The sequence below is a fragment of the Pomacea canaliculata genome, linkage group LG3, assembly GCF_003073045.1.
Source record: "Pomacea canaliculata isolate SZHN2017 linkage group LG3, ASM307304v1, whole genome shotgun sequence".
Taxonomy (NCBI): domain Eukaryota; kingdom Metazoa; phylum Mollusca; class Gastropoda; order Architaenioglossa; family Ampullariidae; genus Pomacea; species Pomacea canaliculata.
Window position 1 is genome coordinate 22,697,424 of NC_037592.1, and position 23,455 is coordinate 22,720,878.

General features: G+C 43.7%; 1 protein-coding gene across 1 annotated transcript; it reads left to right on the forward strand.

The window, feature by feature from the left end:
• The first annotated feature begins 243 nt into the window (after positions 1–243).
• On the forward strand, positions 244–11,164 carry LOC112559568 (protocadherin-11 X-linked-like). The gene is given in 9 exon segments (XM_025230900.1): positions 244–400; positions 613–1,919; positions 2,056–2,418; positions 2,573–2,689; positions 3,847–4,011; positions 4,151–4,282; positions 6,674–6,773; positions 7,348–7,491; positions 7,493–11,164. Coding segments are annotated over 9 exon segments (2,844 nt in total). The 3' UTR covers positions 7,852–11,164.
• The last annotated feature ends 12,291 nt before the right edge of the window (positions 11,165–23,455 follow it).

Consider the following 23,455-nt stretch of genomic DNA (forward strand, 5'->3'; position numbering starts at 1 on the left):
AACAAAAACAGAAACAGAGTTGAAGCATCTGTCGTTTCCAGCTCAAACACTCATGTATTCGTGACTAGTGTGAGACAAACTTACTCCTTGCGAAAATACAATCTGAGCTGTCTGCCAAAGTCACAGGTTCAAAAGAGACAAACAGAAATCAGGAGCAAAATGGAGATGAAGGAATCCCTCGGGAAACGATTCCCCAAATCGCTTTCGTCTCTCGTTACGCTCTTGACAATCCACATAATGACAATGGTGGTGGAGCACGCAGGCGCACAGTCGGCTGCCGCTGATCTGATTTTCAACATCATGGAGGAGCAGCAGACGGGCACGTTAATCGGGAGGTTATCGCAGAACGAGATCCTCTTTAGGGGCCTGACACAGTCGCAGCGACAACAGCTGAAATACGGTATCCTGGATCAGAATAATTATCCGGCGTCGCTATTCAGCGTCGAGGAATCCACGGGAGAGATCTTCGTGGCCAGGCGGATTGACCGCGAGAGTGGAAAGTGTTACCGTAGCGCCACCTGCCGGCTGGAGTTTAACGTCGCCATCCGCTCCTCGCGCATTCCTTTCTCCAACGTCGCCACTGTCGTTGTCAACGTCGCTGACGAGAACGATAATCCTCCGTACTTCCCGGCACAGGAGTCCGGGCGAGTCGTGCTGGAGTTGTCGAGCTGGCCACGGTGGGAACGGTGCTGAAGCTCAGCGGCGCTGCCGACCGGGACTACGACAGCAACAACACCGTCCAGCGCTACGCCTTGACTGCATACACCGACGTCTTCGCCATCTCCTCTTCCACCAACCTAGACGGCAGCTCGCTTCTGGACCTGACGCTGCTGCAGCCGCTAGACCGCGAGACGGTCAGTGCATATTCCTTCGCAATCGTGGCTTACGATGGCGGCTCGCCCCCGCTCAGCGCCGCCCTGGAAGTGGAGATTCGCGTTAGCGACGAGAACGACAACGCTCCGGTCTTCCTGAACAGTTCGTACTTTGTGGAGATTAGGGACGAAGTGATTCTTGACCAGCCCTTGCTGCAAGTGTCGGCGCGAGACATGGACGAGGGCGCAAACGGACAAGTGATGTACCGGTTCAGCAGCCTGCAGCGCGAGCAGATGGAGCAGAAGTTTCACGTGGACGAGACGAGTGGCGTCATCACTGCTATGTCCCCGCTGCAGGCCGGCCGGCAGAATTTCATCATAGAGGCCCTGGACGGGGGGAGCCCCCCTCTGAAAAGTCAGACTGTCGTGACCATCAACGTAGTCAGTTCCCGGAACAACCCTCCGTCTGTACAGATCAACACCCTCTCCAATGGCAGCAATGCTTTCGTGGAGATTCCGGAAGATTCTGTCCCTGGCGCTTTCATCGCTTTCATCGTCGCCGACGATCCGGACTATGGGTCCAGTGGAAGTGTGTCATGCTTGCTGGACAACCGCCTCCTGCGGCTAGGGACTATCCAGGGCAAAGGCTACACGCTGACCCTGCAAGGCGGTGTAGATCGCGAGAGGCAGGATCGGTACAACGTGACCGTGACCTGCTCAGACAAAGGGGACCCACCCATGTCCACCTCTAAGTCGCTTCTCCTCATCATCACGGACGTCAACGACAACGCACCAGTTTTCACACGCCTGGTGTATTCACAGACTGTGTCCGAGGGCATCTTCTCAGATCGATTTCTGTTGAAGGTCACTGCCGATGACATCGACTCTGGCAGGAACGCTGACCTCGTCTACAGTCTTGAACCCTCCGTCAGACAGACGTTTAGGGTCGACCCCAGCACGGGACAAATCTCCGCCACGGGGGAGCTGGACAGGGAAACGACGCCGTTCATCAGTTTCAGGGTCTTCGCCAGGGACAACGGAGACCGGCCTTTGACGGGGACTGCGGAGGTAAGGATCACCCTTAGAGGATGTCAACGACCAGTTTCCCACCTTTAACTCTACCGTCTTCGAGTTCCGCATCTCGGAGGACGCGGCTCCCATGACGGTGCTGGGTTCTCTGGCAGCTTTCGACCGGGACGTAGGCCTGAACGGAGTCTTCGAGTTTTTCTGCGCCGGCTCTCAGGATGGCGCAGAGCCGTTTCAGGTGGAGCCCAACGGAACAGTTTGGAGCAGTGGAGGGCTGGACCGAGAACTACGGGACAGCTACACCTTCACTGTCATGGTCCGCGACAAGGGCACGCCACCCAAGACCACCTACGCCAGCGTTGTCGTAACCGTCCTCGACGTTAATGATAACGTACCCATGGTACAGTTCCCGCTGAGCGACAACCACACCGTACTCATCTCCACCCCACCAGAGCCCGGCATGGTCCTCGGCCGCATCGTTGCGTACGACCCTGACCTCGGCCTGAACCGTGAGCTTCGCTTCGCCATCGTGGAAGGCGACGAGGACGGCGCCCTTGACATTGATCCTTTTCGAGGAGAGGTCAGGGTCAAAGACACGACGAGACTAAAGAACAGGAAGACATACATGCTAAAGATCGCCGTCAGAGATCCAAGGCATACCTGTCCTGTCCTCCTACACCAACATCCGGGTCGAGGTTAACTACGACAACACCAGCACGGACTGGTTGCTGCAGGAGCACCAGCGGAAGCGCAAAGCCGACGACTACATCATCATCGTGGCAGGGGTCGCCGGTACAACCGTTGTGCTCTCAGCTATCATCATCGCCGCCATTTGCTTTATCTTTCGTGAGGTGAGTACACAAATACATCGATGTATAAATACATCGACGAGTAAGTAACAAATAACTCGATTACACTGTCCCGCCGCAATGTTACTTCAGAAAGAAAAACTTCGCAAGACATTTATTTCTCGGTTTAGACACGTTAATCACAGGTTAGATAACCCTCCTATCAATCGCTTAATAGTAAAGAGAACTTCGTTTAGGTTCACGTGAACCACTCTCCGACCTCTCCCTCAAATAAAGCCGAAGAAGTTTCTAGAAGTGGTTTCCAGTTTTTTGTTTGTGAAGACTCTAGTCAGGTTAGTTTTCTATCGAGGGTCGAACAGTTGCTCAAATACCTAATAGTAGCTGTCTGGGGCAAGTCTATCATTTTTCAGCCGGGACTGGAATGTTTCTATATTCTCTTTTTCCTGATAAGAAGTAAGAAAACTCGTTAGCAAACAGACTGATATAAATTGTCTAATATACATCCATTTCTTGGTAAAAGCCATCTATTTTTGTAGACGGGATTTTGGAGACTTATGTCTGAAGAATCACGTCTGATAAGTCCGATCATAAATTGGATAATTTACAAATAACCTGCAGTTACTTTTTCTTTAAAGTGTTTGTAGAAGCCGTAGAGGTAATTCGATGTCTGCATTTTCCCTCATAGACATAAACATAAACGGTTTTTGACAAATATTATGATTTTGATGGCGGCAGTTATTTTCAGTAAATCTCTCTAATCACAGCTTAAGCCCGAAGGATTTTTTTCTTTGCAGTAACGGGAAAAAGAACCCCAGTAATTCAAGCCAGACCTGTTCATATAGCTGCGTTTGACCTTTGCTTTTCAGATAAATTACATTAGGTATTATTATCTTTCTAAAATGTCAATATATATATTGCATCTGCTGTCGTTTGACAGTTAGAAAGTACGCTGGAGAGAAACATGTTATGGCAGAAGTTTTGTAAAAAGACTATCAAAGCATCAAGTGGCGCCTTTTTTTTAATACCATAAGCGAGTGCATAACCCTTGACCTATGACGTCTGATGTGTACAAAGCCTTGACCTCACTATGCAAAAGTATTTGGGATTTGAATATACTAACGACTACGAACTCTGGCTCCGTATGTGTGTTATTTTTATTTATTTATTTTTTTTAAGACAGTCGTTTATGTTATCTGCAGGATCGAAGACAGAGAACTAAACACGCCCCTAGCTCCGGTCGAACAGGAAGCAGCGGCAATGGCGGTTTCTTCCGGAATTTGAACGTCCCAGAGAACCTCAGCGACGACGAGAAGCTGAGGCCCAACTACGACGACGACCTAGAGCTGAAGTGCAAGCCGGACACGGTGGAGTTTGAAGACAGGATGTCTTCATCGCAGTGCTCAAGCGGCACGTTCCAGTCTCTGCGTGGCTCCCAGAAGCGGAAGGAGAGCGACTTTGGCGGCAGTGCGCATGTCCATGCGCATGTCCAGAGCAGCGAGGTGACGTACAGAACGGAGAAAGGGTCCCCGAATGGCGCAAGCGTATCGCAGCAGCGGAGGGAATCACTATGGACTTATGGGACCGGGCGACAGAGGAGAGTTCTTGAAGCAGCAGCATTCTTTTCTGGTCAGACAGGTGAAGAGAGAGCGATTGTGTGTGTGTGTCTGTGTGTGTTATGATATTTTCTACTTCTTGTGGAGTATAATTATTTACACTTTTTTTACCCGTTCTTTTCATGTTTGTCTCAGATTCCCTGTTCATTCTCTCAGTGTCAGTCAAAGTCAGCCAAAATATAAGAATGTTACTCAGGGTATCTTGTGTAAGCAAATCTCTTTGTTAAATAGTCAAAAGCGCGTGGTCTTCAATGATGTCAATGATGCGTTTGCAAAATGCAAGGGAAGGAAATTAACAGAAATCCCAAACATATATCTCCTGCAAAATCCAAAGTCCTTGCTCGTCCTCCACAAATTCAAAATCCCACCATCTCGCCTTTCACTGCAAAAGCTGTAGAGGATCAGATGCAGTTCACACCATGCCGCAGAGTTCACGATGATTATGACCTCACTGTGTCATCACATCTTGTGCACCAAAGCTAAAGTTCCAGAACATCCTACAGGCAGCGGAAAAACCATATGTTCAAACATATGCTCATTGATAATGAATTTAGAAAGGAAAAATAATGTAACTCTACTGAGTTTGCCTCTGGCTTGTCGATTACCATAAATGAAAGCATCCTGCTGGATCGTTTGTCGGTAGAACATCCCTCCCATTGATGACATTATGAAGACAGAAGGTACAACTCGCCCCGGAGATACAAAGAGCATTGCTCCGTCAATCTCAATTCGTGACTTAACAGATCCTTCGTCCGGAAGCCAAGACCACAAAAGATGAACCTTGGAAGAAATTACGAAGGCCATCATAACGCAGGGAGATTTTTTCTGTTCTGTTAGCGAGTGACAGTTGGGACTGGATGGCGGGTGTCGATAATCTCCCAGCGAGTGCTGACCAAACTGAGGGAGAGAGAGAAGGAGGAAGGGTGAAAGCGCAAGGCACGCTGGGAAGGGGGATCAAGCAGCGAGAACTGTCAACAGCATGGGCCACTCTTATGAAGCAGGGACAGCACTCATTTCCAGCTGTCACGAAGGACTAATCCGAAGTGTCAATAACATTGCAACTCTTTGCGCCACCCGCCGGGTACGTCTGCTGTAATAATAAAATATCTCTAATCAAAGCTGGCAGCCAGTGCGAACAATATAATTGAAATCGGTCCAAAGAGTTCATTTCCGGTGTGTTTATGACCAACACGAAAATGGACATGGTGGGTTGAATTTCATGTGACTACTTGGTAATGATAAAGTTTCCTTTCTTCCTGTATTTGTGTGATTGTGCTAACGGAAAATGATTGTTTGTTGTTGTTGTTTTTTTTTTGTTTTGATTATTTCTCTGTCTGTATGTGCTTGCGCACGTGCGTGCGTGTTTTGTTTTTTTGTTGTTTTTGTTTGTTTTGTTTTTTTGTTGTTTTTTTTTTTTTTTCGTTTGTTTGTTTTTTGGGGTTGTTGCTCTTTTTTCTTTTTTATTTGTTTTTGTTATTGTTGTTGTTTTTTTTTTGTTTTGTTTCTATCTTTGGAAAATTAGTCCTGGGTGGTGTTCATACGAGTTGTAAATAGAGGCGCTTGCTTCGTTTTAAGAAAAAGGCAAACTCTAGTTAAGGTCAGGGTATATGGATTGTTACATCATGACTAGGATGTAGTAGCCAAGGATGGTCACTTCGCGATCTGTGGAAGTGGATGTACTTTTTTTCTCCGTCAAAAAACATACAGTACTCTGTGTGTGAGAGTGAGAGAGAGAGAAAGTAAATGTCCATTGCGCCACACTCGATGACGATGACTGAGCACAGTGTAAACTCCTCCTTGATTGCATGGATTCTGATGAACCGCCCCCGCCTATAGTGCTGTGATTTGTCCTTTTACTACTTCAGTCTGTAAAGTCGAGAAGGCGGTTGAATTTCATGTTTACTGTTGGCCGTTAGGCGCAATCACAACAGCGCCGTGGAAACCCTCTGTCTAATGTCACACGACATTAATGACGTCTGAGTCATTGATCAGCGGTTTGGTAACACCGCACAAAATAGAAACAAACAACGGGGAGGAACAACAGCCAATGCAATTACACAAAGAAAAGAAAAAAAAAAAAAAACGATCTGTTTTGCTAACCAGTGGATGCAGGACTCAAAAACAACCCAGCTTTAGAAATCAATGAATCTTTTAAAATTGCGATGTTTAAAAAACTCGCTTTTGCATCTGCTACTCAATTCGACAGAATAATTTATATATATGCATGTTTGATTTTCAGTTATTTTTCTGTCCATCTTGCCTTTCTGTCTTTGTTCCATTTGCTTCCAGATTTTTTTCTCCTTCAGTTTATTGGGAATATTTTTCGCTAAATTAAATTGGCAGCAAACAATCAAGAGAATGAGAATGAAAGCTGACCTTAAAGAATCACAGCCACATTTGAAATGTTTTTCAGTTGGATGAGGTCGCCAGTGATGCCAGTGGCGACTCCGGTACAGGTGACAGCGGGCGAGGAGGGAGCGAAGATGATGTCAACCTTGAGCATTTCTTGCATGGTGGGTGTTGGTCTGCCTGGTTGCAGAAGGTGTTAGTTCATGAGTTCACCATCTCTTCCCTCTATTGTCCTTAAACCCTCACAACAGACTGACCTACACGTAGATTTGGAAATAAGTGCCGACTGTTCTTCGGCCATTTGTCTATTATTTATTCCTTTTGTCTATCGTTTACATTATTATATGGATGCTTTGTATCAAACTCTAATTTAAAGAGAATCTTACTTCCTTTTTCTTTCGTTTTTGGTTTATTTCTACCTTTGTTTCATTCATGAATTCTTCCTTTCTCTCTTTGCTGTTTGCATTCTTTATTCCATGTGGAAAGTATTCAAGGTGAGTGGGATAAGTAAGCGCATGTACTGTCATTTGCGGCGATGCTTGATGATCTTAATGATTACTACAGTGATAATGAAAACTTATCTCCATCCACACACGTCATCACTCAGCAGAAGCCACTCGTATGGATGTAGATTACAAAACCCTCGTTACTTTTGCACTATGTGAAGTCTGTGACATACCACGACACGTTTCTGAGATTTATAAAACACATTTCTAACAAATATTTGTATTTTTACAGCGGAGAGTCGCAACACACTGAGCACAGGAATGACCGGATTATCCCCCGCTCCTTCAGCTCCGCCGACAGGTGACATTAGTCGCTTCCCGCCGCCCCGTGCGCCGAAGGGAGAGAAACTCCAAGCCCTACCACGTCCGGTTCGACACTTCCGCCACCGAGGGCAGCCTGCGCTCACCACGTGATGCCACCTTGTCCAATCGCAGAAGTCAGCCGTTTGTGGCATCGTCCGCGGCCAGAGAGAGTCCCGCCATCTTCGCTCGGGATTCAGCGGGCTTCGTGTCACCAAGCTTTCGGCAGGTGTCTCTTTGCTCGGACCACCCGGACAGCCCTCGAGTGCTAAGCACGTTCACCACCCAGAAGCCGGTGTCCTTCACCTTCCAAAAGCCGGGTGGCTCAGCTGCATCGATGGATGAGGACATGAGCACGACCACTTCCGGAAGCTACACGGTCAACCCGGAGGAACTGCGCATGGAAGGCTACGTGGGAGGAGATGTTGTCGTGTAGATTATCAGGCAAACTGACAGGGGACGATGTTTAAAAAGACAAGAATGCTTTTGGCAAAGAATTCTTCATCTTTTTACAGGCATTGTAGTCTTTTGCATAACAAATACCCAAAAGATGATTGAGTGCTTGCACCAAAAGATTGAAAGGAAAAATCCGACCGAAGGTTCAGCAGCATGTGGTCCGAAGATTCAGTGAAACTGGGTGTGACAAAACCAGTGATGGTGTTCAGACTTTGAAAAGGGGGCCTTACCACAGTGACAAGGTCGTCGATGATGTAACATAAATGGAGTCGAGAGTTCTTTCGCCTTTTTTAAAAAAAAATGGATATTGCTAGAACGCATGATTTTCCTGCCAGCGACTTGTTTTGGACACAAGAACCGAAAGAACTTTAACAGGACTGGTTGACGTGGACCAAGGACTGGTTTTCGGAGGATTAATCAAACACGAAATGCCCTAATGGTCAGCGATATTAGAGCGCACCAAGCGGCAAAACCTCTGACTGAAGGATTGGATACGAACGCCAGGGAAAAGGACAAGATCGTTTTAACCAAACCCTCAAACCCTTTCCCCGCATCTCACCTCCCACAGAGAAGCAACAACGTGGAGTACGTTGTGAGTAGGAAGACCACGTCACGAGCCTCGTCTTGACATAATACACTCGAAAGTGCGAGAAGACATAAAGTTATGGCGAGAATTAAACAAAGATATCGACATTTTCTTGTCTTGTGTGGTAGCCTGTGGAAGGTCAGTGGAGTGACTCTGGTTGCAGCCAGACCTGAAAAAGTTCAAGGAGCAGGAGAATATATGGTCGTCGCGTTATTCTGAGAAAAAAATGAAAGGTGTCGTAACCAAGCCTCCCTTTATAAACCCTGCAGTCACATTTTTATTATCATTTTTTTTTTCTCGTCGGCCACTATCGTTTCACCAGGTGTCGCAGTCACAAGACCATTCTGATAGCAGCGCTGGCACCTGTCGGCGGTGCACATGGCGCAACTCTCGTGACAGTGTTTTGACATCATAAAAGACTCAGTTCGACTCTTGGAGGATCTAAAAATATTTCCTGCCAGAGGAGGACGTCAGAAGCGGGAGCGGCAATGATTAGTAGCAGACCGTCAGGAGCTCCGTCATCCATGCCTCTGGTAATGGCGGCTTATTAAATGGTCGAGGCGGTCCGGGCCTCGCAATGACTGGCGACCAAAGAAAGAAAAAAAAAGCTGGGCTTGTTTTATGGACCGCGTTAGGTACAGAAATACATTCTGTGCGCGGATGATGACAGCTGACAGAAGGTAAAGAAGGAAAGTAGGGGAATGAATTAGGTCTCTATAATAGCCCATTAACTGTGCAATCGTTAATTTTGACCTTTACTTGCAGAGCTGACCTTTCGCCTTTCACGAGAAAGAAGGAAAAAAAAAAGAAAAGAAAAGAAGAGAATGTGGAGGAGATGATAAAGGACAGCTGATCTAACGAAAAAAAGGAGAGAAGTGACGGGTTTAGAAACGTGCGTTTTTATGTTGGAGCTAGCTATCGCTTGTTGTGAACAAAAATTCCTCTTCTTTTTCCCTTTTTGCCGAGGTTTAACAAAATGATGTGGCGACAACCAGGACTGTCACTGCAGATTCCCGATTGTTTTATTTAAGCATGCTTTCGAGTTCGGCCAAAGAAGAAACACTTCAACCAATCGTGTTTGACGATTCAAGAAGATCTCGCCAAGTCGCTCACGTGCCTGCGCGCCTCGACACGCACAAACGAGCGAGCGAGACAAAGAAGAACGTTCCAGCAGGCTTGTGACGTCACGGGCACGAGCCCACTGCGCATGCGCCGCCGCACGTGCGTTGACGAGGACGCCTTTACCTGAAGTCTCGCGTCTTAAGCGAGAGACCACGAGAAGAGAGCTCCGCTGTGAAGAGAGTTGTCGAGGACATGCTGTGTTCATCATTTCTAGCTGCAGTATTCGACGTGTTTATCGTCGACATCTTCTTTCACGTCGACAAGATAAATCCGTGGGGTCGTCGCCCCATTTCTCTGCAATATTTCCCCTTGCCCATTCATCTCTCCCTGCGTGAGTGCGTTCGTGTGTATGAATGAATGAATAAATATACGTGTTTCATTTTTTTTTCTGTCCGATATCGTTTGTTCATTTGCCAATCCGCTGTAGACGATGATCGCGGTCAAGGTGAAGGAATTGTTAGCGGTGTTAAAATCTACAGTTAAAGCAAATAATTAACTTTTGTCAGTTAAAGCCAGTTTTTTAATGACATTGCTGTGCTTTGTATTAATATTGTACGCAAATTTCTTTAAGCCTGTTGTCGAAGCAGCAAGAGAAGACTCGCTCTGACCCAACCTGCTGAGTCGAGGTTTTTAAAAAAAAAAAAGTTCTTTTTTTGTTGTTGAAGTATCTTGATGAAGTCTTTGATGTAACAACATATTTTTTAAAATTCAGTTGACTTCTGCTTCTGCATCTTAATAAGGAAGTGAGTGATTGTGTGCAGGTGACTTTCTGCACATTTATGTGTGTGTTTTTATCTCCATCATAAACCTTGTCTTCCTTTTTGCATAATGCCGACAGCGAGCTCCTGTCAGAGAGAGAGAAGGGCGATTGATGTGTGGGTGCGGTCGATGATGTGTGTGATGAGGTCCTCGGTCTGTGCTGCGCACACAGCCGGCTGACCTGTGCTGCCATAAAATGTGACTCTTTGTCTTACATGCTTTTATGACATGCGCGCGCGCAAGGCAGTTAGTGACGTCATCGTCCGCGTGCCGCTCATGTGATCTACCCTGAAACTTCATTGATCTCAGTGGCGGTTTTTTTTTAAAGTAAAACTTGCACGTGCTTATTGATGGCGGCTATTTTTAGTGCGAAGATGCAAATGCCATCTTGCAAGATTCCAAGAAGCCCTGAAAATGATGTGTAGGCAAGGGAAAAAACCGTGTTCTCCTACTTAAGGCAGCAAAACCACATCACCATTTGGTATTGTCGATATCTCATTATCCCCACAACGTCCCCCGTTCTTGATGTTGTCATCGTCTTGAGTTTATCATTGCTTCTGACTTTATCAGAACATTTATTTCGCCAGTGACATGTAACTAGAATGTGGCGCATAAAGCAGAAATAATTGAAACTAAATGTTCCCTGCAAAAGGGGGTTTGTCGGTCTTCGATTTGTCTTTATTATTGCAGTCATGACGCCTCATCATAGAAACATTAATGTGTTTGAACATGGATATGGAGACCACTTTTTGGGGGGGTAATTATATTCTTGTCAAGTGGATTTAATCACGTGGAAAATTGGAAATAAATGTTTTATTGAATCCTTTGGTGCAGCGCGCGCTGCATGTGTGTGTGTGTATAATGTTTCACGACATCCCTCGTCTGAAGTCAGTGTAAAGATTCACTCAGTGAAACCTCAATCTTCCCCGTCACCATATATATATTTTAAAGAATTATCTTCAATTCATCCCCAGACATGTTCACCTTCTCTAAAGACTCTTTCCTGCCTACAAATTTCTATTCCTCCTTCAACTTTGTAAATAAATGTTCCCCAGTTTGCCAGCTCGTTTTAAAGTACCTTATCTATTAAAGAACGACTATTCCCGCCCTTGTTCTCAGTCCGGAGGCCTGCGGTTTCGAACCCATTCTTCAGATCTCTCCAAGGTTTACGACGCATGTTTACAGTGCCATTGAGGGCGACAGCGCCGTGCAGACATAATGTTTAACTCACTACCCCTCCCACCTCACACCCCCTTGTCTCCAGCGTTGGCAAACATTCAGCCCCAGAAATCGTCGACCCCCCCCCTTCTGTCCCCTCCTCCCCCGTCCCCTACCCCCGATTCGTCAGTGGGCACCAGCCTTCATCATGGCGCGTCTTTAATGATTCCAGGGCCTGCCGGCAGCGGGAGGAAAAGTGCCAAGTGCTTGGAGACATTTACGACAAACATGTCGTCAGAGGCTGTTTCTTCCAGGACGAGCTCCTGGAACAAAGACCGATAATATCTCGTCGGCTTCTGCTAGGTTCCCCCGCCTTTTCCGCCTGCATTTTTCCCTCATCACATGATATTGATAGGGACGCGTTCAAGCATTAAATTTTTCTTGTGATATAGATATCAGTCACGAAGAAAGAAGAGAGGTTCTTAACGAGGGGTTTGGGGATAAAGGCTTTTATTTGTGTGTGTGGGGGGGTGTTACTTCCTGAGTAATAAACAAGAATTAACTGAAAAATAAAATAGTGAAGAAAGACGGGAAGGAAGGACAAAAAGAAACCACAAAATCAGGAAAGAATGAGAAAGGACAAGACAGAGAGAGAGAGAGAGAAAAAAACATCAATGGCACATTAATTATCTAATTGATGAGCAAACAGAGCCAGTCCATTTTGTTCAGATGTAATCTGTTTTATAAAACAATGCAGGTATGCATTACCCACAGTTCAAAAGAAGGGAAATATAAAACTTGCTGGTTTGCTGCATAAAAGTGTTAATGAAGAAAATGTCCTTACCTCTTCCACTAGTTCCTTTAAACAAGACGAAGAAATGCTTTGAATGTAGATGTAATGCTTGGAAATTATGTGTAATGTTTAGAATGCTCGTACTGACATTAATGTTGGTAGTTTTAACTTAGTTTGCCTACATCCACTGTAACAAGAGCTTTGTGATTTTTTTAAATTTTTGTTATTTGCTATTTGCAGTACTAAAGTCGGTACTGCTTCTAATTGTAGAAACTGTGTTGATATATTGACTTGTAATTTTTATTGACTATGTAAATAACCTAATCACACACTGACTTCTAAAACAACCTCACACAACAACAACAAAATGATTTTAAAAAGATCATGTGTTTATAGTCAATATCATGATAATGATGTTGTGGGGAGTACTTCAAAACTACAACAAAAGTATGAAAGAAAGAGAAAAGACAGACGAAACAAAAGACTATCGAGAGAAAGAAATGGAGAGAAAAAGAAAAATAAACCAACATCAACAGAGCTGTGGAGGTAAACAAGTGAGACTGGTGAGCTGACAGCACAGCTGTGGTTGCTTGGTGAAAGATGCGTTAGAACACTTCACATCGTGCAACCAATGGACGGACGGACGGACGGACGGTAGTGTTTCTGTCTGAAACAAAAGCCCGGACTTTCATCAACACCCAGGCAGTGGGCCGAGGCCCTCACGAGCGGGCAAGTCTTCAGCAGCTCGGCGATGGGCAAATATTTGCACGACGTTTCTTTATCGCTTTTTGATGCACGTTAATTGCGCGCACATTTCGTCCCACTCCACCCTCTCCACCCTCTCCTCCTTCATCCCCCATCCTCTCCCGACGCCCACTCTCCTCTGTCTTCTTCCTCCCTCGCCTTTTTCCTTTCCTCACCACTCTTCCCCCTTCTCTCTCTCACACATACACGCCGACACACACACATTCTCTCTCACACACACACACACACATATGAAAGACCCTTATTCGTGATCTGGACAATTGCAGTAACCAGGTTTGCTGAGTGGAGGATGAGTAATGTGAACAGTTTGGTGAAATATGTAGCATACGGTTCCTCAAAGAATCCAGTGATCTCTCCTTCATAGACCATGCATTGTGCAAAACGAGAATCAAACTGCAAGCATGCACCCCGACAACAATCGGTCTTTGACTTACTAGAAACTGGCCGGCTCCCTCTACTCCAATCCTTCTGAAAAAAATTTCAGATATGCCAACATTTTACAAGTGGTTCTGGAATTCAAATCGCTTTTATAGCCATATTTATCTCAATAGTGTTTAAAGAAAAGCAGTGCAGAGCATTTCTACCCAAGCGCTCATAAAAACTAAAAACAAATTTAAATGGCCATCATTTTCCTTTGATGGAAAAATCATGCACAAACCCTATTAATTTCCGTTCATTTCCCCTTGAAAAACGAGAAATGCCAGTTTAGTTTTCTTTCTCCTATGGAGTAGGTGAGGGAGGGGGAACCAGATTGATGATCTGGAGGTAAATAGGGAAGGCTGTTTTTATTTTAAATTTTACTTTTACTCAAAAATTTTGTTGTAATAGCCTTCACATATTGGTCTAAATACTTAGACCAAGTTAGTCCACGATTGAACGATTCATTAATTTAGGTACCTTGTGTGGTTTAATGTGACCAAGAGGTTCAAGAGCGGACACTGAGGCAGGAAAGAGAAGTCAGGCTCCTACTCACTCCATCACGACCACGATCGTCTTTTTCCGAGTATCAGTTCTCGCGAGAACACGGCAGGTGGCTCACGTCGTGCTCTCGGGCTAATAAATTTCATTGTTTTCTATTCCAAAAGACTAAAACCTGAAAACGACCTCTTTTACGGAAACAACAATATTTCATGAAATGCTGCAAACAGACTTGAAACGTTTTTAGCTTTTCTTAAATCAAAAAAATCTTTTTGTAACGTGTTTCCGTTTTATTGCCATTGCTACTGTCTCTCTTTCTCTCCGTGTTTCTTCTGTATTTCAATTCTCAGTTGAGATGTAGTAGAACAAAGGTGCAACTATCACCAAAGGGGGTTTCAATCTATGATAGTACTCGCTCTTGGTAAATCTCTCTGGCTTCAGACCGACTATGGCTCTCATCATAGATTCACCCTCCCTTTTTGTACCTCCTTCGCAAATTCAGGCTTGAGAGTGGCTCTCACTTTGGATCGAGTGTGGCTCCACCTTCAGACCGAGCTTAGCTCTAAATTCAGACCGAGTGTGGCTACAAATTTAGTGGAAGAGTGGGCCTCACTTTAGACCAAGAGTGGCCCTCGTCCATGGCACACCCCGTGCGCCGTTTCCCATGTAAAACGACGGAGAATGCCTCAGCAAGCGTCACGTGACTTTTCTTGCCGTGCGGTTCATGATGGAGCTCTCCACTTCCTAGCTTCGCCTCTGTCGGGGTACTCTTCACTACAACAACTCTTCCTTCCCCGCGTCCCCTAACCATCTCCTTGTTTAGCATCTTATAAATATTGTACTTACAGAAGCCAGAGCACTAATACGCAATCAATGCCCACGTGCCGGAGCGGCTGACGGAATAAGAGAATTAATACTCGGGAGCAAATTTGCATAGCGCGCCGGGCTTCCCCGTCAAAGCAGGCACCACATCAAGCGCACGGCAGTAGAAATTTCTAGGGAGTATCTGGTGGCTCATAAATAATCATACCCAGATGGGACACATGCTGCAGAGTTGGTCTCCCTTGCTTCTCACATTATCCCTGCTAATCATTCACTTCCCCGTTGTAACTGCTCTAACCGGTAAACAATACCCAGCGCGGCACCCCCTTCACAAAGCAAAATCCGTTTCGCTTAGTCTGCCTCCAGCGGGAGGTACTCGCGTATCAAAATTCAATGGTTCAATAATGCTTAATAATCGAGGTTCCGTCGGATAATGAGTTCCAAACGAACAGAACAATAAAACTCTTTCGCAATATTACATAATCCCTGAGTATTCGAGGCTTAATGCTCCCACGTGACTCACGCGGGCAACAAATGAATAATTATTTTTTTTATTATTACGTCATACTTTTTTGTCGGAGGGTAAATTTGAATAAAGATCTTGTTATGTATTTTGTCATGTGGGAAATTTGATGAGTTGTGCTCTGACATGTGGATATGATGGATGTTGAGTCAAATGTCTGGCAAGCAGTTAGCGATCTGGGACCGTGAAGACTTCCAGATTAATCCCTTTCTACCATTTACTGACAGCGATGGTCAACTTTATGTCGTGGATCCCCATCAGATGCGCTGTTGCTTATCTGTAACTGTAAATTATAGACAACCTTGCCCCGAGGTTGTCTGCCCGAGGGGTTTGTCTCCCTTGGCCGCCACAAGGCTATCAAACTCGCGTCCGTTTGCGCCTGATGTGCTGTGGAGAGCTCAGTAAGTCGACTCTTCACGAGGTTTCCAGTTATCCGATTACGACAATCATAATAAAACGTCGTTTTCGGTAAAATCTGTTAATGTACCTCGAACCGAGTTGCAAAAATGACCAGAAACAGTGGAAATAGATGAAGGAAGCAGGGCTGTTGTGTCCACAGAAGAACAAATCAGGTTTTGGATGCTCAAGCCTTCGTGTTGGCAAATTTGGATATGAGATGTATCTGAAAGTAAGATATTTTCTCACAGAGCTATCAGCAGGAAAGTAAAATTCTATAACCATGTATGAATATAGACGCATTGTCAAGACAGAGAAATATGAAATGGTAGCGTTTGAGCTCAAGAACGATAATTTTCAATTGTCAAAAGTGATTATAAGAAATAGGTTTCATCAGATCTTCAAAGACAGCAACAAGAATCACAGAGGTTTCATACAAATAAGGGCATCAAGTAACTCGGAAAACAGGTCGAGAAGAGACAGGAGATGAAGGGTCACCGAGAACTTTTTCTTGCTTTTTCTACAAGTTCCCTAAGGGAGAGAAGCGGAATGATCCGCCCAGCAGTTGTTCCACTCTCGTTAACTTCAAGACAGATGACGAAGTCAAAGACTGCAGTAGTCGTAGTGCCAGAAACTCTTTCTGTCTCAAAATAATTCGAGCCTCATCCCCCTCCACCTCTCACCACCGCTATCCTCATTAGTAAAGTTCAAAGTTTAGGGTTGAAATAGAAATAAACAATTTGTAGTCGATTCACTCTCTTCGTTTGTCGCTCTGTCCTTCGACTAGCAACTTTTGTGAGAAGAAAACTGTCAACGGTAAAAGACTTTTCTGACAAGTACTCGTTAGCATTATTTTTTCTCAGGGAAAGGAACCGAACAAACAGGCTGACTTAGAAAACAATAATAACAACATCTATCTTAACATCTAGCCTGAAGAAGACTTTTGCTAGTGTAACAGAAGAAAAGAAATGTGATGTAAAACAGCAAGATGCTGTAAATAAATGTACGTAGGGAGCTCTTGTTTCCTTATGTTGACAGAATGTCTTTTTATGGTTTATGACATTTATTCCATAATGTATTTGTACAGTCAATGCAAATTCTGTTGTCTTGCTTTGGCTGGATGGGACTAGTGAGTAAGTGATTAAACAAAAAAGGAAGAAAAAAAAAGGATGAAGAAAATCGAGGTAGACATAATGCAGCTTTATATTTTTTTTCGTAAACTTTGGTTCTTGAGGAAGTGCCGCAGCCAATGACGTGAGATCGCCTGACAGCCCCAAAAATAACTCCATTGTTCTTCCCTGTCTTCATTTAGTTTTTCCTTTGAGTTTAGCTTTCCTCCTTCAGGCGGGTCTGAGGACATCCTTCGGCTTTAGGTGGAGACCGCTGACCGGTGATAATTAAATGCACAGCCACAAACTTGTCGCCCAGAAACTGGATATTCTTGTCAGGACAGATAACTCGATATTCAAGGAGCAGGAAAGAGATTATGTGTGTATGATCGTGCGTGTGTATGTGTGTACGGGATTTTGTGTGGGTTAAGGTAACGACGGGGAGGATGTTGGGTAGCGAGTAACTAGCTAGACAGGAAGGGAAAGAAGGAGAGGATGTGAAAGATATCTAGGTTGGTGCTATAGCGAAGGATGGGAGGCAGACACGACAAAATTAGTTATGTATGCGCATGTACCTCTGTACGGGACTCAAGATACAACTTTCCTGTCTGGGAAGAACAAGAACAACGGTCTCGTTCCCCAACTCTCCCGATCTCCAAACATTCAATCCCCACTTGACGTCAGAGACTGTCCTTTCTTACATTCTGACAGCCTGGTGCGTTTTCGACTCCAGATCGAGGCAAACAAAATTCCAGTCATCATTAGCTCGCGTGCAACATCTCGAGACCAGCGCTGACGTTAACCTACAGAGAAACGTGGTTTGAGCCCTGACGTGATCTGATGTCCATTTACTACGTGACAAAGATTGTATCCTGGCTCATCCTGGAAAAGCATGTACTCATAAACGTCTCCACAAAAACAAAACCAAAAAAAAAAAGAGAAAATAACAAAGGAATTCTTTAGGCGTGGGCTGTGAAGGTTGAACGTTAAGACTGACACTGAATCTGCTTGAAATTACTTGATGCCTGCTTGGTTTACGTGGCCATCCTTCTTGTGTGACGTGTAGCTGACGGTTGAGTTACACGCCAAGGTATCGCTGTTACCGTCCTGCTCCATCTTCTTTGCTGCGAGAGTAGGAAGCAGAGTGTGAGCCGGGTACAGAGGTGGCGTCACCTGAGTACTTAATTTAGCAACTATAGTCTGCCAGCACCGGCTTTGCCGTATTCTCCCCACGCAGCCTCGGGCTACCGGCTGGTCTGTGAAGACCTCCTGCATCAGCAACAATTTGCTTCATGCTGTGTGGATCCAAACCACGCACGACTTTGCACGGGTGAGGTTCCTGTCCGTGGTTTGCTTGTCCCCGGCAGGGAAATAACAGGAAATGGGCTACTCAGTTTCGTGATTTGGAAGGGTTTATTTTTAGACATAAACATGTACTCCTTCACACTCTGGGGGCAACGGGGACATAGAATAAACAATATATAAATAAAATAAATATGTGAATGCAAGGTGGGAAGTTGTTCGAGCGTCTTTGTGTATATCTGTATCAAGGTGTGTGAGTACTTGTATATATTTGTAATGTGGAAGTTTGTTGGAATTTTACTAAACTTTGTGTGTGCTTGTAGATATTTACGTTTAATGGATAAGCTATGTGTGTGTGTACTTGTTAGGTATTCATGGTGTCTGCTTGTACGTACTTGAGAGTAGGTGCATGAAGGTGTGGGCACGACAGTAAGATGCGAGAGAGAGAGAACTATCGTGCAGGGGCAGAAAGTTGTCTTTCTGTTTTTCCAGATTGTCAAGGTCAGAACCAGTAAACATCATCGAAACAAGCAGCCTTTGAGGCTTACATCTTGACGCAGACGCCTGCAGGACTACCAAACCACTAGTTCCGGTGACACCAGGCTCGGCTAGCGAGGTTCCAAGGAGTCTCGGCTAGCACTCATGACAGAAAGGGAAAGGGGAAACTTGGAAAAAAAAAGTTAAAGGTTACAGGGTGACTATGGGAGGAGGAGTGTCGCCTCTCGTTTACTTAGTGGTCGTCTCCCTTTTATGACCTGTTATTGCTCGTGTGAGGGAACTATAAACCAGACACTTCTGTGATGAAGAGGAAATGGCTGGGAACAGACGGTCCGGATATGTCAAACACGTAATTATGTCCCCTGTTCGCGCACGCCCCAACCCTGTTTGATGGGGAGCGCGATTAGCTGAGATGCCTCTTCGGTTCATATCAGGAGAAGATTACTCTCAAATTTGCCTGCTCACGACAGTGTAGTCGTGAAAATTTAATCTGACTTTACCCGCCAAAATCCAATAGGACAACCGAGATTACACCAAAAGTACAAGACCGTTCACCCACCCCCACCCACACCCACACACGCACAAACAAATCTTGGATAACAGAACAGGCACAACTTTTCTTTTTTGAAGAAAGGCCACACATTTTTGTCCCTTGAAGACTTTGCTTCACTCCCATTCCACGGGTGAGACCTATGCTTGAGGGATAGAGGTGAGAATCTGACAAAGTGGATGATGTGCATGAACGAATTTTTTTTGGACTAATTTCCGTTTGGAAAACCACCGCTGGCAACACAACTTGCTTTTTGTCTTCATCTCTCTCGTCGAGCATGTCGTAGTAACGCTTTAATCACTCCCCTCACGATGAGACACACACTTCACAATGCTCCCGTTTGGTGAAACATTGTTCCCTCGACTCGACATTTCCAATTCACCTCCTACCTCCTCCACAACAGACATGATATCAACTCACGAAATACAAATTCTTTGTACAATTCTTCATCGTCGTACAGATTTAATGGTCCATAAATATCATGCTTCTTCCAAATTTTGCCTTTTTTGTAACAGTAAAGACACTACAGTCCCATTTTATCTGGGGTAATATGCGCTTATCGGGTGTCTCCATGCCCGTTATTTACCGGGCAATAGAGAAGACTTAAGAGCTGATAACTTCGGCGTGAAACCCGAAATATCGCGCTTAACGGCTGGTAAATAAGTCGGTAAGTGGGATAGAGGCACAGCATGAAATCCACTCCAGACCCAAATATAAAGCTAATAAATAGTTAAGTCCGCTCATGCATACCACCGTCGATTCTCTATAAGCAGAAACTTAACAAGCAGAAAATAGATACTACTACACAGTCCCAAGATATTAGGAATCGAAAACACGCTCACACCATTAATCAAAGCTTTCTTATCATCACCATTAATAAGCATGTTTTGCATTATATTTCATGTGGCTCATGTCAAGGAATTTCTTTTTTTATTACTTCAGCAAAATGTCATGTGTTGATGCATTGATAATCCATATACTCTAAACTTAATAATGCTGTTGCTATATATATATATGAACAGGTTGCCGTTAATCAATGTGCTATATCAGCATTCTGCAGCCTTACAGAAAAGGAAATGCAACACAACACACAGTTGTACATGCTCTACAGAGGAAAGAGCAATAGGTATGTGGTTTTACATCAAAGCTTTCAGCAAGTGTTCATGTTGGTCATGTTGATTAACCATACATTTCAGTCTGCATATAATAAAGTCAGACTAGCACACATTTAAACAGTTGTTTTCCTTCATGTGTATACACATTGTAAAACTGAATTGCTTGATATGGAAATAATACTGATTTGGTTGAAATCTGTTTACATGTAATATGTATGCTATTTGTGAATGACAATGCCAGTAATATGTTCAGCTAGTAGTTCATGTAAATCATGAGGAATGTAGTTATTGTAGTGTGGTATAACATTACAGAAGTCAGTATAAATTTGTACAGATGGTTATGTTTGTATTTCAGGCATAGCTAAAAAGAGATATAGAATTATCTCTGGTGTCTGCAGATCGGGCATGTGAAGTGATTGTGGTCTGCTTGTATCACTGAATTGGGTGGTGTTGGGTGTATGCAAGATTATGCGTGCAAACATGCAAACAAGCATGAATGCCAGATAAGATTTCTTTTGCGGACATTGTTGTGCACACAGTAGTGGCCTCTGCAAGTATTTATCGAGAGTAGCTGCCATCACTAAGACAAGACATGTTTTTAGTGCTATCACTCGGCTACTAAAGTCTTATATTCTTCTTGAAGAATATTTTATATGTGCAGCTCTTTGGAACAAGTGCTTGATGTTTCCATTCCCTTTGATGCGAAATTTGGAAGAAGAGTAATGTATCAGAATCAGACATTCTCAGTTGCTAAACAAGCAGAAATTACAATGAAAATGAAATGAAATGAGAAACTATTAATTTCAGCATGCATCTATAACTCTGGATGTGTGCTCAGCCAAAAACAAAAAATACCAGCACAAGTTACAATATTTGATTAAGAGAAGTTGTGCACCACAAAAACATGTATTCTTAGATTGTACACCATTCTTAAGACATATTGCATACAAACACACATGAATGGATTCTACTGAAAATTCATTTGAGGTTGGACAGTTCTGCAGAGGGTACAAACTATTAAAAGTGCCTGTTATTTCTGCATACAACATCAGACATAGCGTTACATTGACCTTAACTTAAATTCTGCTTGGAACTAATTTTCTCACAATGTAAATTGAAAGTTCAGCTTAAACTATCTGTATCATGGACACATTCACTACAGAACACTTCCTTTGTCAGGCCAGCATGAGGGACAAGTGCAAATGAAGGCAAGTTGAAGAAGTGATTTTCGCACAGCAAAAGTATCCATGATTGTATACGTATCTTTGCTTTGGCATTTAATCTACAGCTTTCTAAGTACAAATACATTTTCTTTGAGTGCAAAATTTTCTGCCAACCTGTTGAATTCAATATGTCTTCTAAGATTTCAATATCTGAAGGCTTCTATGGTGATGATATACCTGAAAGAAGAAATCAGATATGAGAATGCTGCAGCCCTCATATGTTATTACAAAAACAATTAACAGTCTTTACACCAGTCTAACATAAATTCTTATGAGAAATTCACTGACTCAACTAATGTGGTACATCCATACACTACAAACTGTTTCTAACTGAACCAGGTGTGCGAATCAACTGTATGTTATTAACACTGACATTTAGACATGAAGATCTCACATCATGCTAGTGACTGATAAATCCTTTTTTTTCTTGGCAGAATGAGGTTTTCATAGAGCACTACATTCATCTTCCCCTCTCTTCAAATGGAAAAAACAGAAACCATATTGAAAGAAAGTGCAAACCCTCTGGTGATAATTGATTTGAGGCCAGAGCACTGCATGCAGCATCCGTTGGTGCTGAAGACAAAGCTGTAAAAACAGAGTTAACATACTCAGCAATTCATGCCCGAAGGAAACTTTCACTGCAGTTTTGAATGATGGTGACCATTTTTTCAAAAAATACTCTTAAAAAACATTTTCAAGTTACATTTTTGACTCTTTTTACACTTGACATTCTATAGGATAATGAGATAACAAAATATCAACTGAAAAGAGATATCTACATGATAAGAAAATTACACAATACTAAAGTAAAATATAAAATGGACCTATAAGAACTACACATGAGCCTTCTAATTCAAGGAGACCTGAGGGTGAAGGTATTTATTCAGGTAAAGAATCTTTTGGTATCAAAGTGAACTCATTATCTTGCACATAAAAAGACAAAGGGCTTGAGGTTCTTGTGTCAAACCACAATGTATGGCTACATAATGGCAAACCAGACAACCTACAAAAGACATTCGACATGTACATGAAATTCTCAGCCATTCTCGCTACCCATCATTTGCAATACCCTCATAGTTCAGTCATGTTTGTTAATGCTTGATAAACCATACCTTGGCAACTGCTGACTAACGTTATCTCAAAAGACCTTGTCTCTTCAACTGAAAGAAAATATTAACTCTATATGCAGTATTGCTTTCAAACAAAGTGTAACTAACAAAGATAAAAGAATTAAAGAGATGTTTATTTTGCCTCCTCAAACCACCCACTCACCCCACACACTGAACAGCAAAGTCTGGGACGATACCACATCATACCTTCATGGTGACTTTGAAGCTCCAAAATACTAACATTGTCCCATATGGCATAGGAAAAAAAGAGAAATAGTTTAAAATAAGTACTGTAACACAATAAAGTATACAACTATTTTTAAATGAAATCAGGAAAAGGTAGTGTTTTACATCACTTAATTACAATTACCGAAGTCGGATATATAATAATAGAACAAACCTCTAATAACGCCCATACTTCTGTCTGGAACAAGTTTTCTCTTTTATTGTTATAAAAAGTAGCCTGACAATTTTTTCCCCGCGAATAGAGCACACTTTTTTGTTTTTTCCGGATGGTTTTCTGGTCATGCGCACTAATAGGATCAGAGAATTAACTCGCATTTCTACATCGCCAGTTAGCTTTTGTCGGCTAAAGTCGTGAACATGAAATCCGCGGGACGCGCTAACTTTACCGGCGGATAGCTAATGTGGCCTGCGGCTTTTATTGGGAGCTAAGTTAAACGGTCGACATGACATCCACCCCGGGAAAGTAGCCTGTTTTGTATTTCTGGAATTGGCGGGGATTCCCTCCTGTGACTGGTGTGGTACAGATAAACAGCTAATCGAAATCGTTTCGTTCGTAAGCCAGGGATGTTTTCGTGTTCCTTTCTAGTCAC